We start from the raw sequence: 15,153 nt of genomic DNA, 5'->3' as shown, positions 1-15,153 counted from the left end.
GTTTGATAATTACATAGTTGTGGATTTATGCTGTTCATGAACTGGGGCGATGTCCTGATACATACAGGTTGGCCCTTTTGGACATTGTTATATATAAGGAACATATACCAACTTAGGAATTAAAGTGTAATACCTTCCAGCATAAAATACTTAAAAGAAGTGTAGAAGTCAGGTAGTGCTAAAGTGAGCCTTCCTACATTAACTTTCCTGCTCAACTCTTGGGTTGCAGAGAATTTTAGATTTCCAGTTACGTTTTATAGGTACCATTTGTCATACAGGGCGTGCACTTGAGAAAGCATCAGTTACACAAGGACCCTCTTCAGTTGTCCTCTCCTTGACAGAAATTAAATCGAGATCATTCAATTCCTAAAAGAGGAAAAAAAAAAATATATATGCCAAGAAGCCCAAATTACAGCTGCTTATTTTTTTTTTTTATATATATATATTATTTACAGGAGTCCCTGGGTGGCAAAAAGCACTCAGCTACTGCCCAAAAGGTTGGCAGTTTGAACCCACACCCAGAGGGGCCTTGGAAGAATGGCCTGGAGTGCAGTTCTACTCTGCAAATATGAGGTAGCCGTGAGTCAGAACTGACTTTTGACGGTAACTGTTTTTTTTTTTTTTTTGGTTTTATATTACTCACAGCCTTGATCAGGGCAGACATTTGGGTCTATGTCCTGTTGAAGGATGTAATTGGCTTCTAATTCTCAGAGCTGGTTTGAATCTTGAGGTTAACTCCCAGCTTCTGGAGCTTGTCCTCTGTTTGGTTAAACCTTGTAACCTTCTCAGAATGTGGGTCATTATCAGCAGAGCTGTATTGAGTACTCACTCTATGCAAGGCAAAGAACCAACTACTGTGGAGTTTTATCAACATGGGTAAAAAGAGATGGTTTGTGTCTTAAGACTGTTCAGTCTTCTTATATAGGCCACCTCAGTCTATACCTTCAGGCTGGGGACAGGTTGCAATGAAAGTGACCTTAGAATTAATCACAGGGCTCTCCTCTTTCCCAGGGCCCCATGCATTATCTCTGTTGTAGTTACATTGTTTGTATGTTGGCCTCCTTCAGTGCACAGAGGCTGGGTCTTACTTGTGTCTGTATTGCTACAGAGTCAAGGACATGATTTGCAGAGGGTATGCTCTCCAAATACAAGAATGCATTCACTTGTTTAGGTTTCTTCATTACAGTGGGTCAGCTTGTACCAATACGGAAGTGATAAGAAGCTGGTGGACCTCTGCCCAAAGGTCCCTGCACTAAATATTCTTTCAGATGTGCTTCACACCTTTGCAAGACAGTGCAGTGAAATGAAACCAAGTAAGTCAGAAACAGTAGAGTTTTTGTCTCAGCTCTGTCACTAATTACTTATTTAACCTTGGGCAAGCCACTTAAACTCTATCTCAACTTTTTCATATGTAAAATGGGAATAATAACGACTGGTCTGCCTATTTCCCACGATTGCTTTGAGGATCAAATGAGATAAGAGTATCTTGGAAGGTCTAAAAAAAAAAATAAATAAAGCACTGCATAAATGCAAGCTATTATTTTGCATAGAAATCTCCCTTTTAATTTCTACTTCCACAAACGCCCTCATTACACACCCTTGAGTCCCTAGGTTATGTGGTAAGATGTGTGCGGTAGCTCAGATATGCTTGAGGTGTATCCTAGAATCTCTTCTTCCACATCTATAGTGTCTAACTGATTTAGCCTGGGATTCTCCAAGACATCTACACTTTCTGCCAATTTTGCAAATACATCACTTCTCTCCAATTTATATTCCTCTTTCAACATTTATTTAAAACATATACTATTGAGCACTTATGTGCACTACTGTGCTAGAAACTGGGGCAAAATAGACAAATAAGACAAAATCTCTCCCTTGAGGGATAGGGTCTGAGAGGACAGACTTGACCGCAATTAAGTGCCCAATTCTACATTTTTGAGGGGGAGGAAATTTTACATGCGAGTTTTAATTAGTAACAACATGAATGTATTTAGTTTTGACTGAAGCTAAAACTAGCGTTAGCCCTTATCCATGTTTTTCCAATGTCAATGGTCTGCAGATTTTAATTTAATCCTGGAGACAGATCTTTTCTCTATTTAGAGGAAAGCCCGTGGGATTCCATTTTTCTTTGCATCGGTGAAATTATGAAACTTCAAGGAATAGCAGAAGCTATGATTTGTTGTAGGATCACCTGAATGTTTTCTTGCTAATTTCTTCACCAGAAGCACTATCCTTGCAAAAGACCATTCCCCAATCCAGTTGAATAATTAAACTGCTGAGTACTATGGGACTGACATCCCTAGGCAGATCCCGGAATGTCATGTTTTCAGCTGCTACTCAAGTTGTGAGACACCAGCACAAGTCCCCCTGGATTCTAATAGGAATCAGAGAAATACTCAGCTAAATGAACACAGTGGGATTTAGGCTTAGCTTTGGGAGGAGGTCAGTAGTAGAAGGCGTGTTTCAGTGACATTCCATCCTGCTAATGAGCTCCTACCAAAAATCAAAAAAGAACAAAGGCTGCTGCCATAGTGTTGATTCCAACTCACACAAAACCTATAGGACAGAATAGAACTGCCCCATAGAGTTTCCAAGGAGTGTCTGGTGCATTCAAACTGCTGATGTTTTGGTTAACAGCTGAGCTCTTAACCACTGTGCAACCAGGACTCCAGCCTCCAGCTCTTCTTAATTCAGTCAACAGCCACACTGGTACTCCTGGAAAGTTTTCTATCTGCTCCTCCCTTTCCCCCCTCCCCTGCACGCCAGCTATATTGATCTCTTGCCTACTTCTCTACCAAACCTCTTCTGTTTCCCCTATTTTGGATTAAATCAGTTTATGTCTGAGTCATCTAGTGCTGCTATAACAGAAATACCACAAGTGGATGGCTTTAACAAAGAGAAATTTATTTCCTCACAGTAAAGTAGGTTACAAGTCCAAATTCAAGGCATCAGCTCCAGGGGAAGGGTTCTCTCTCTGCCAGCTCTGGAGGAAGGTCCTTGTTATCAATCTTCCCATGGTCAATGAGCTTCTCAGGTGCAGGGACCCCAGGCCCAAAGGACGTGCTCTGCTCCTGGTGCTGCTTTCTTGGCGGTATGAGGTCCCCAACTCTCTGCTTGCTTCCTTTTCCTTTTATCTCTTGAGAGATAAAAGCTGGTGCAGGTCACACTCCAGGGAAAATCATTCTACGTTGGATCAGGGATGTGGCCTGAGCAAGGATGTTACATCCCATCCTAATCCTCTTTAACCACAGGCAGAGATTATGATTTATAACACATAGGAAAATCACAAAATGGAGGACAACCACACATGGCCTAACCAAGTTGACACATATTTTGGGGGCACATAATTCAGTCCATTACACTGTCATTGCACTGAGTGGATTCTAACTCATGGTGACCCCATGTGTGCGGAGTAGAACTGCACTCCATAAGATTTTGAAGACTGTGACCTTTCAGAAGTAGATCATTAGGACTTTCTTCTGAGGCACCTCTAGGTGGGTTTGAACCACCAACCTTTTGGTTAGTAGTTGAGTGCCCAACCATTTGCACCATCATACCTCAAGGCATTGCTGATTCCTCCATCTACCTTTCCTCTCTCATCTAAGCAGTCACTAGTCTTAGAAGCCAATGCCCACCTTCTCGCATTCTCACAGCCCCTGCCTAAATTATCTTCCCATTTTAGGGAACGGGTCTGGTCTGTTTTATTTACCTGCCTCTATACCTGTTGTTCCCTATACCTGGAACAGCCTTAAACCTCCAAACATGAGAAATCCCCTCTTCTTCTTTACCTGATTAAATTAACCTTCAACGCTTAGTCCAGCTGTTGGGTTCTTCCTGGAAGCCTTCCCTGACCACTCCTGGGCTGGGTTAAGACACACAGCCCCTCAGCTGTGAGCTCACAACACTCTGTACTTGTTACACGGGATTTTAATTATCAGACTCTGTATCTCTCTTGCCTTATGAGTGTATCCTCGACCCCTCCTAAAGAGTCTGGCCCACAATAAATATTCACTAAAGTGCTAGTTGATGGGTTGGCTGACTTGTTCTCATCTATCAGTCTTTGCAGATTCCAGTTTCTTTCCTCTATTTTCAGCTCCTTATTTCTTTCTTTATTATTATTATTGCCAATTTATGTCTATGCCCAAACAAACAACCCATTGCCGTTGAGTTGATTCTGACTCATAGCGACCCTACAGGACAGAGTAGAACTGCCCCATAGGGTTTCCAAGGAGCGGCTGGTGAATTTGAACTGCCAACCTTTTGGTTAATAGCCGAGCTCTTAACCACTGGCCTCCTTCAAAACCTTTCAAAGCACCTCTTCAGTCAAAACCTTCTACTTCCATTTATAACGTTTACTCTTTATTCCTCTTGCCCTTGTGGGAACATATATAATAAGTTTGACATTATAAATATCCAACATAAGTCATATGTGAAAATAATAGTTGCTTTCTTTAAAATAGTCACCTTGAGAAATTGCATACCTGTTTTAACAATGTTGTCATAGCCATGGCCATTTCAGGAGCTGCTCTTTGGAAATGACTACCTTCAAAGTACATTCTTCTGAATATATTTTAATAGTGACATATTCAATCTTTTTAGGTAATTATAAAAAATTGTGTATAGCCAAGTCATACAGCTATACTTAGGAAATAATGAGGATGGTCGTGCTGGGAAATACTGATTTGGGTCAACAACTAAAAATTAATGTTATTATCTTTCTCTGAACACAAATGCACAAAAGAAATTCCAAAATTATTTTGACTACGTTATTTTTGAAAAGAGTTTCTAGCATCTCAAAAGTGACTACTTTTAATAATAGTACTTGATTATCTGTGATAAAGTGGTTATTAAAATACAGTTTGGAATTTCATAGGCCTATTGCTCATACTGATTTGCACTTGTTCAGCATTGTTTTCCATTCTTAATTCAACATCCATTATGTGATAGACCCTGGGGATACAGAGATGAATAAAGCCTTGATCCTTGCCCATTTTGTTGTTGTTAGGTGCTGTCGAGTCAGTTCCAACTCATAGCGAACCTATGTACAACAGGACGGACCACTGCCCGGTCTTGCGTCATCCTCACAATCATTATGCTTGAGCCCATTGTTGCAGCCACTATCAATCCATCTCACTGAGGGTCATCCTCTTTTCTGCTGACCCTCTACTTTATCAAGCATGATGTCCTTCTCCAGGGACTCCTTGCCTGTAAAGACCTTCTAATCTGGTTGAGAAGACAGACACATAAGCAGTCCTGTGAGAAAAATAGATTTCGGCACAAGAGAAAACAGCAGTATAGAGGAGGCCCTGTCTGTGAGGGGTAGAAATTTGTTATAGTGTAGGCAAAGCCTGCTGGGGACTGAAGAATGGTGATGGTCAGTTCACCAAGTGGGGCAGGGACGGAGGCTCCAAGAGTCATTCTAAGCCAAGGGAACAGAAAACAGAGATTTAAACAGCAAGGTTCAGGCCTTGGGTGGTCTGTTTCTCTTTGCCATCTACTCTCATTTCCTTTTAATTTTCCAGAAGTTGCCTCTCCTAATTTTTTAATGTTAATGTGGTAAAATTTATATTACAAAGCCTTTGCCATTTTAACAATTTTTAAGTGTACAATTCAGTGACATTAATTACATTCATCATGTGCAATCATCACCACTATCCATTTCCAAAACTTTTCATTACACCAGAAAGAAACCATGCCCAAAAAGCTATCACTCCCCACTCCTCCCTCCACTGAGTCCCTGGTAACCATTCCTTTTTTCTCTACGTGTTTGCTTACTCTATATTTCATATAAGCGGGTTCATATATGTTCTTTTGTGCCTGACATTTCACTTAGTATAATGTTTTCAAGGTTCATTCATGTTTTAGCATGGATCGCAACTTCATTTCTTTTGTATGTACTGCATTTTGTTTATCCATTCATCTGTTCGTGGACATTTGGGGAGTCTCAAGTTGTTCAATATATATTGTTGTTGTGTAAAGTTCAAGGGGCAGGGGGCAGGGATGAGAGGAGATGAGGCTGGAGACCAGGCAGGAGTACAACGACGGAAAGGCCTTTTTAAAAGTTTGGACTTTATCTTATAGGAACCAGGGAGAGGCTTTATGGATAGGATTTCCCATCCCAACTAGACTGTAAACTCCCACATTGAGTTAGTCCCATAAGTTTGCCCTCCTTCCCTTTATTTCATATTGCCTCAGATCTGGCAGAATCAACTCGACTGCAGTGGGTGTGTCAAATCCATCCTTTCTCTCCCATGGTGATTTCCACCTCATTAATTTAGGCCTTCATCACCCCATGCCTGGGTTTTTTTTTTGTTTGTTTGTTTGTTTTTTTTTTTAGTATTCTTCTAATTTTTTTAAATTAAGTTTTGTTGTGCTTCAAGTGAAAGTTTACAAATCAGGTTAGTCTCTCATACAAAAATTTACATACACCTTGCTATACACTCTTAATTGCTCTCCGTCTGATGAGATAGCACAGTCCTTCCCTCCACTCTCTCTCCTTGTGTCCATTTGGGCAGCTTCTGGCCCCCTGTGCCCTCTCATCTCCCCTCCAGACAGGAGATGCCAACATAGTATCATGTGTCCACTTGTTCCAAGAAGCTTGTTCTTCACCAGTCTCATTTTCCATCCCCTATTCCAGTCTAATCCCTGTCTGAAGAGTTGGTTTTGGGAATGGTTCCTGCCTTGGGGCAACAGAAGGTCTGGGGTCCATGGCCTCCGGGGTTCCTCCAGTCCCAGTCATGCCTGAATTTTTTCACAAACTCCTGAGTGGTCCTTGGGCTCGAGTTTACCTCTGTCTCCAAACAATCAATTTTGCACGGGATATCAGAGCAACCTTCCTTTCCATCAAGTCTCACCCTGTTCAAGAACTGTCAGTGGTTTTCTATGGCCCTGCATAATCTGGTCCCAACCTGCCCTTTCCTCCTTGACTCCCCGCACTACTAGCAATGCTGGAACTATCTACTTATTCCCTTGTCTGCGTCTTTGCTTTTAGGGTGGCTCTCCCCTGGAATGCTGCTCTCCCTGTACAACTTTTTGGTTAATTCCATATGAGTCAGAATTGACTCGACAGCAACAGATTTGGTTTTTTTTAGTCTTACATATGATGACCCAGGCCTGATCACACCCCCCACTCTTCTGCCCTGGAAGTGGCCACCATTCTGGTTAGATCCTTTTACTATATACATATGCATCCATAAACAATATATAGCAATGTTTTGAAAAAAGTTTACTTGTATATGAAGGGTATTATACTTTGTCACCTCTGCAATTAGTTTTTTCCACTATCATTTTGTTTTTAAGATTTATCCCTGTTGACATATATGAATACAGTCTTTTCAACTACTGTATTGTATTTCATTTTATAAATATAAATATGGTAATACATTATTCATCCATTCTTCTATTGGTGGGCCTTTAGGTTGTTTCCAATTTTTGGCTATTACAATGTTGCAATGAGTATTCTTAGCTTGTGTTCTTATACAAATTTTACTAACCTTTCAAGATCCTGCTCCCTTCCCACCTCCTCCATAAAACCCTTCCCTGGACCCTCCAGCCCACAGTAGTCTCTCTCCTCAGAACTCAGAGTAGCTTGTACATCACGAGCCTTTGCTATCATTCCATTGTGCCTAGCACACTGCTTCACAAAGTAAGGCGCTTAAAACGTATTTGCTGAATGAATGAATAGTGCAACACAACTCAGTTGATGGTTCTGTTCATTTAAAATGGACTTTGGCGCCCTAGCCCCCATTTCCTTCTTTGACAGCACTGGACCCTCTCTACCGCATCCCTTTAGCTAGCAGGGGGTGTATGGATGTGTGAGTGTGTGGGGGTGATACCTGTCTCACTGGATGAGGTCTGTCTCTCCCTGCAAGTTCACGGTCCAGGCAGCCTTAGTGTTTGAAGTTCAGAGTCCTAACGTCCACCCCCTTCAGAAGTGTGCGGCCCAGGCAGGCACTCCAGCGTCGATTGAGTTAAGGCGCATCGGGACCCGGGTTGAGGGGAGATGGGTGTGTGGGGGGTGGGAGGGGGTCTAACAAGTCGTAGTAGATCCCTCCGCGTGGAGCTTTGACCGGCGCTTCTTCCTGCGGGAAACCCCTGGGTGCCGAAGGCGGCGGGCCGAGGCCCCGGCGACAGGGGGGCGGGGCTTTGCGGTGGGAGGAGGAGGCCGAGGCGGAAGGACACACGAGGTTGCTTCGCTGCACACCCGAGAAAGTTTCAGCCAAACTTCGGGCGGCGACTGAGGCGGCGGCCGGGGAGCGGCGACTTCGGGTGCAGGGAGTCGAGGCATTTAAGCCTGAGCTTCAGGGCGCCGCGCGAGGCTGTGAACCGCAGAAGCAGTAGGAGGGAAGGAGAAAGTGGGGGCTCCTGTGTAGGGACCCCCTCCCCATGTGGATCTGCCCAGGCGGCGGCGGCGGCGGAGGAGGCGACGGAGAAGATGCCTGCCCTGCGCCCCGCTCGGCTGTGGGCGCTGCTGGCGCTCTGGCTGTGCCGCACCGCCCCCGCGCATGGTGAGTATAGGGCTGGGGGGTGCTGTCCCCTGAGCCGGGGCCGCGCACCGCCGCCCCCGCCGCGGCCGGGGCCACCTGGGGCGACCCTTCCTCTCTACTCTTGTCCTCCCGCTGCGCGCAGGACAAGGCCGGGGCTTCGCCACCGGAGCGGAGTGGGGCCACTTGGTTCCCGAAAGTTTGGACATCATCGGGGGGCCCCCTCTCCAGGCGCCCTCTCCCCTGCGCTCTCCTCTGCCTCCTGCTCCCCTCGGCCCATTGCCCCACACACGCCTCCTTTGCCAGAGGGAGCCGGGCAGCAAAGTCTTAGAAATTCTCATTTTCCAGTCCTGAAGTTCGGGGAGTTGGGCAGTTTTGCCTTTTTGGTTCCGCGTTTGCTGAGGTCGGGGTAGAGGCGAGGCAGAGCCACCGAGGCGAACCCTCGCCCGCAGCGGACCACAGTTGGGCTAAGCCAAGGAATGCCAGATTCCGGCGTGGAGAGAGCGGGGGCAGGGCCGCCAAGCCCAACGGCTTGCACCTTCACAGTCAGACAGAGTTTTGCCAAAGGCAGGCACACAGTCTGGGTGGAAGAGTGGGTTTTTGGGTGGGGACAGGATTTTGCAGTGCGCCGGAGTTTTGACACTCCAACCGGATGGTCCCGATGAGTCGGGTGTGTTTTGCTGGCGTCTTTGAAAGGTGGTGGCAGGAGCAGTAGAGAAACTGGTGTGGCCGCATGCTGAGCCACATGATTTAAAAATCTCAACTGCTGTTATTCTTTCCGAGGCGCGGAGCTCGGGCGCTGTTTCAGTCTGTGTCCAGCCCCAGGAATGTGGTGTGACGATCACCAACTCCGCCAACCTGGCAGCAACATTTTACTGTTCTTTTGCCTTGGGGTGGGGGGAGGGCGCAGGAGCGGGTGAGGAAAAGTGGATACGTTGATTCAAAATGCTTCCTTAGAAAGCCTCTTTATGGTTGGATATTTGCAGCAGCCTTTTCGAATACAGTTGGACCAAGGAAAGGAAATTGAATCATATTTTAATCATCCCACTGCACTCTGAGATTCTAAATTTCTTCAGGCTGTTCAGTGGAGAGTTTGGGCTTTGGAACCCTGCTCACTCTCTAATCCTGGGTTCAAATTTGGTTCTGCTGTATGAGCTCACCAGTAAGATGGAAATGAAATTACCCAGCTAAAAGGATTAATTAAGATAAGTAAATTAAACCCATGGTACTCAAAAGTTGTTCGGAGAGCACTTTCAGAGAATGGGCTGTGTTTTATTTTTTCTGTACTCCCTGTCTCCCTCCTTGTAGTAGGATGTGTGTTGGGTATGTTTATTGAATGGAAAGGGGCCCCTCTTTCCTGAGTGTAATCTAAGAAAGATCTTACCTTTATTTGTATATGTAGGTGTGTATATATATATACACACACGGATATATATGTGTGTACGTATATGTATATACACACACACATACACACAACACATGCACGCATAAACAAAAACACCATGCTACATGAGCTTGGTCTCTTTCAAAGAAAAAGTTATGATGAGTTTCAGGAAAAGTTGGTCTTTGTTCATTGTCAGCAGGCAGTGGATGTTCCTGTCACAGATGCTTAAAAGAGAACAAGCTATTTATCACCTGAAAAACGTAGTACTGGGTTATTCAGCACCAGATACTTCTTGGAAGTTCAAGTTCCATACACCTCGAAGTCTCTGAGAATTTCAAAAGTGGACCAGGAGGTTGTGTGATGATGAACCATGATTGTAGTTTCTAAAGCATTTAATTAAAAAAAAAAATATGATGGTATTTTTGTCTTTCCTTTTGTCCTTGAGTGAAAGGATTAGTGTAAGTGTAGATTTAGGATAGAGAGGAGTGGGAATAATGGGCTAGTCTGAGAGTTACATTCCTGGTCTACCATTAACTTGTTTTAGTAAGTAATCTTCACCTAAGAAATGGGACCAAAGGAATAACCTACCTCTGAGATTTATAGGGAATAACAAATAGGACTGTAAAATGATTTGCAAAATTAAGTGTTAAGTTATAAGACTGATGTCAGGAATACAATGACCATGACACATAGGGCGTGTCTCATCTAGGACCTCAGTGCCTTGAACTGTATCCTCCTTTATGCATTTGTACTGGGAATGTCTTGCTATTCTTAGCTTTTAGGTGGATAAATTGAGTGTTAGTCAAGTTAGCTCAAAGGACAAGATTTAGACATTTTGATTTTTAGACAGGTGTTTTTCAGGTGCTAAACTACTGCAATGGAAGAGATTAAAGCTGGTTACTTAGTACAAAATCTTAAATCTCAGATTCTAACAGCGAAGGCTTCTTGGATCTTCTTAATCTGTTGTCATTGTGTTTTATCAAGGTACCAATTATAACACACCCTTCCAACCTTTTGAGGGTTCCTGAATTTGGCTTGTAGCCAATTGTTAATTTAAACATCACTGAGTTCCTAACCCAAGGAGCTGTCAACCCATCTGTCTGATTGTCTAAACAATTATCCAGGACCACCAGTTGCTCCTTGTTTTCTTCTGCTTTGCAATGGGAAGTGACTGCCTGGGTTAGCTGCCTGCTGGATAATTTCTCAGCTGAATTCTTACTTTTTAAAAAAAATTACAAAGAGCAACTTTTTTTTTCCTTTCAGCTGGAGATGAAATTTGCCCTAAAACTATTTTCTTTTTCTCTTTCTTATTGTTCCATAATTTCTTCTAAAAATTCTTTATTATGATACCTTTTTGGGGGGAGGGAGGAGAGTAACTACTTCTAGTCACTCTTTTGTTTTTTTGGTGTTTTGATTTAAGAAAAAATCTTTACCCACATCCCCTTAACATCTCTCTGTCCCATTTCCACTCTGCTGCCTCTTCTCTAGGCTTTTTATGGCACAGAGGAGGAGTTTGGGGATCACCTGGCTTGTAGTTGCTGACTTCAGGACTTTTAGAGAATGTTTAAATTCAGTGGGATATGCTTGGATGCGTCAGAGCAGCCTTACAATACATTTTAAAAATATCACACCCACAGAAATTCTATTTTGCCCACAGAATTTGCATCGATCTAGTTCCCACTCTCTGATGCCATTCCTAATGATCTTCCTCCCTACCCCTTCCGTAGAGTTATTGTGGCAGAACAAAGCTTCGTGTTCTGGCTGCATCAAAATCGGCTGGAGTGATTCTGGGGCCCAACACCCAGGGATTCTGATAAAGCAGGTCCAAGAATCTGTGGGGTTCCCCCCCCAGGGCATATAGGTGATTCTGATACAGTAAGTTGGTTACCCCCACAGCCTTTGAGTCAATTCCAGCTCAGCACCTTATAGAACAGAATAGAGCTGACCTATAGGGTTTCCAAGGCTGTAGTCTTTATGGAAGCTGACTGCCACATCTTTCTCCTGCAGAGCTGTTGGTGGGTTTAAACTGCTGACCTTTTGGGTAAAAGCTAGCACTTAACCACCGTGCCAACAGGGCTCCTTAGTAAGCTGGTCAAAATCCATTAATTCAGTCCAGTTTTCTGCGTTCAGGTGTGTATGTAGGGTGTGGGGCCTTTCTTAATTTTAATAATTTCCAGAATGAGTTTAACTTCAGTCATCCATTTCTGTTTAACCTTCCTGACTTTCAAGGAATTTTAAAATTGCTATAAGCTCAGCTGCTAGCCAAAAGGTCGGCAGTTCAAATCCACCAGCCACTCCTTGGAAACCCTATGGAGCAGTTCTATTCTGTCCTGTAGGGTCGTTATGAGTCAGAATCAACTCGACAGCCACAGGTTTAACATAAAAGCTATAGAGTTTAACATAAAACTTATAGGTTTAACATAAAAACTATAGAGTATAATGCCATTTCTTCTTGTTTTACCCAGGCAGAATGGGTCCCTTTTGTCTCGTTAGAAGAACATATATTTGAGAGGTCCCTGGGTGGTGCAAACAGTTAACATGCTTGGCTGCTAACCGAAAGGTTGGAGGTTTGATCCCATCCAGAGGCACCTCAGAGAAAGGCCTAGCAATCTACTTCTGAAAAATCAGTCATTGAAAACTCTGTGGAGCACATTTCTAATCTGAAATCCATGGGGTTCCCATGAGTCAGGATTGATTTAATGGTACTTTTTTAGTATTTAGGTCATATATTTGAGTGATATTATTATAAATGCCTTCGCTTCCTTTTCTTCTCTGTTATCACTTTTCTCTCAGGCTTCATTCGTATGTGTCATTTTTGGACCCTTTATTTATCCTTAATGGTTTCAGAGTAAAAGACTCTAAGGTATGATCTGAATGAAAATTATACATCATTGTCAATCTATGCTACTTGTGCGCCTTATCTAAGTGCTTCCTTTGTTGACGTCTCTATCTGGATGCCGCAGCTTGAAGCTTCTGTTTTCCTCCCACTCTTTCCTGATTCTCTTTCTTCTGTCTTCTCTTTTTCTGCAAATGCCTTGAAACCAGAAGACATTTTCTTTCTTTTTTGTCCCCCTACTCTTTTTTCTTCTCCAGTCTACTGGTATGTATAGTATTTTGGAAAGATCACTGGGTTAGGATCCAGTAGACCAGAATTCTACCCCAAGTCTGTTCTTAATTGGTCTTGTGACCCTGGAATATTGGTATTGTTTTAGTCCTCAGCTTGTTCAGGTACCTTGTCCACAGTCACAGGTGCCAGTTACAGAGTTGAGACTAGAATCTCTGTCCTGTCCGCAATCCGGTGCTCTGTCCACTCTCTGCACTGCCTTGATCTCATGTACAAATGAGGCCATGGACACAGAAACACTTAGAACATCTCCAAGTGCGTGTCGTTAATGTGTGCTTCTGGAGAAAAAGGACTGTTTTCTCATTTATGTGTTTATTCTCATGTTCCCAGCTCTACCCCCATAATAACCCAAACCCATTGCCTTCGAGTCAGTTCTGACTTACAGAGACGCTGTAGGACAGATTAGAACTGCCCCATAGGGTTTCCAAGGAGCTGCTGGTTGATTCGAACTGGTGAACTTTTTGGGTAACTGCTGGCTGAACTCTTTAACCATTATGCCACCAGTGCCCCACCCCTGTAATAGGCAGTCGATAAACAATGGTTTAGTTGACCAACTACTGTTAGTTATTTTCTCAATTTGAGCTATTATGATACTCTAAGACAGTTTTTTGTAGTATTTGCAAGAGTCATTGTTTACCTTACATTTGGGGAAATACCACATTTTTCCCTCCTTAGATGTTTTATTTAAACTTGCCGCTTTGAATTTCTGTGTGTGTGTTTCTGATCACTTCTGCAATTTGTAAAGGTCACTTTGACTTTGGAATCTAACATCAAAGACACTGGCATCCACCCCCAGCCTCTCATTTCATTACTTCTAGTGCTTCCTGTGCAGTAGGCCAGCAATTTCTATTAATTTTGTTCAGAGTTTCCACACCTTAATGTAATTTGGCCATTTCTGGCCCTATTGTAATGGTATTTTTTAAAATGAGTTAGCTAGATTTATGTTTGTTTTGATGATTTTTTTGTTGTCGTTGAGATTTTGCATCTTCAGCTAGATATTACAAACTTGTACCAAACTAAAAGTATATGTCCATTTTAGTAAAGTATATTTGTTCTCTCTTTTTTTTTTTCTCCCACCGTGAGATTTCACTGAAAGCAAACACCACCAACAAAAACTCTAAAGGCAAGACAGGATAAATTTCCAAATGAACAGTACAGTGTGTGAGATATCTCCTTAACAAGGTTTACTCACTGGGGGCGGGGCTATGCCCACACATCCCTTGTCTGTCTGTGGAACTTGTCTGGGATATGCCTAGCATGCAGAGTCAGCTGAGCAGCAGGACTTGGTCATAGCACCTGTGACTCCTGCCCAGCCCTCCTCACCTTTGGGACATTCTGTAGGAGAGGCTGATCGTGAGTTAGGGGTGTGTCTCGATGCTCCTTTCTTCTGTGAAGAGATGAGATCAGTTGAAAGTGGACCCCACCTACAGACTTTTATGCCATTCCTTTTTATTAATTAATGGGTAGCTGCAGTTTTCCTCTGTTGATTTATGTGTTAGAAGGAACTTTAAAATTCTATCTATCCCATGCTGGATCTGATCCTCTTAAAAATCTTGGTCAAGCAATAGCCTTCTTTTTTTCTGCATTAACATCTCTCGTGATACGCAGCACCCTGCCTCCAGACGCAGTTCAGTCAATCTTTGGACACCTCTGTGTAGCTCTGACTCCTAAAAAGATCTTATACTCAGTCTGATCTTTACCCATTGGCATTTTCTCAGGAATTTGCCTCATAGAGTCCTGAGCCCTGTGTGGGTAACAGGGATCCAGAAGGGGTGGCTTATGTACCCATTACTGAACTGATGCGTACCCTCCCATAAAAGGGTGAAACCTAATGAGGGTCATGAAGAGAATCCTGTCCAGGGTGATTGTTTAAGTTAACTATTTTAGCCCTATATGTTGGAAGGAAAGGATTTGTGGAGCAGTGTTGCCCTAACCTTTGTTATGTTAAAAATGCTCCTGAGTGTTCTCCTGGAGATTCTGTTCAGTGGTACTGGAATGGTGTCTGGGGACTTGCAGGTGTAAGAAATTAACAGGTGATTCTCTCATCAGGGAAGTTTTGGAATCACTGCAGAGTGCATCTGGGAAGGTAAGTTTTTGTTTGTGTTTGGTTTTGGTTTGTTTCTTTGATAGTGCTGGAGATGTGTTGCTTTGCCTGGGTCCTG

The 15,153-nt window shown here is 43.3% G+C and overlaps 1 protein-coding gene across 2 annotated transcripts in view; it reads left to right on the top strand.

Moving 5' to 3' along the window:
* The window catches only part of NOTCH2 (notch receptor 2), a 217,866-nt gene that overhangs the window by 34,473 nt on the left and 168,240 nt on the right, over nt 1–15,153 (top strand). The window contains exon 1 of one of the 2 annotated variants that reach the window (XM_010589625.3): nt 8,069–8,507. The exons of the other annotated variant lie outside the window; for it this stretch is intronic. Within the exon in view, the coding sequence (XP_010587927.2) occupies nt 8,435–8,507 (73 nt within the window). The 5' untranslated portion in view covers nt 8,069–8,434. Of the gene's footprint in view, nt 1–8,068; nt 8,508–15,153 lie in introns of those variants that run through there. 2 annotated transcript variants of the gene reach the window in all.

The sequence above is a fragment of the Loxodonta africana genome, chromosome 3 (assembly GCF_030014295.1).
Source record: "Loxodonta africana isolate mLoxAfr1 chromosome 3, mLoxAfr1.hap2, whole genome shotgun sequence".
Lineage (NCBI taxonomy): Eukaryota > Metazoa > Chordata > Mammalia > Proboscidea > Elephantidae > Loxodonta > Loxodonta africana.
The sequence above is the reverse complement of the archived record's forward strand: the minus strand, read 5'-3'. Positions and strand labels throughout refer to the sequence as shown.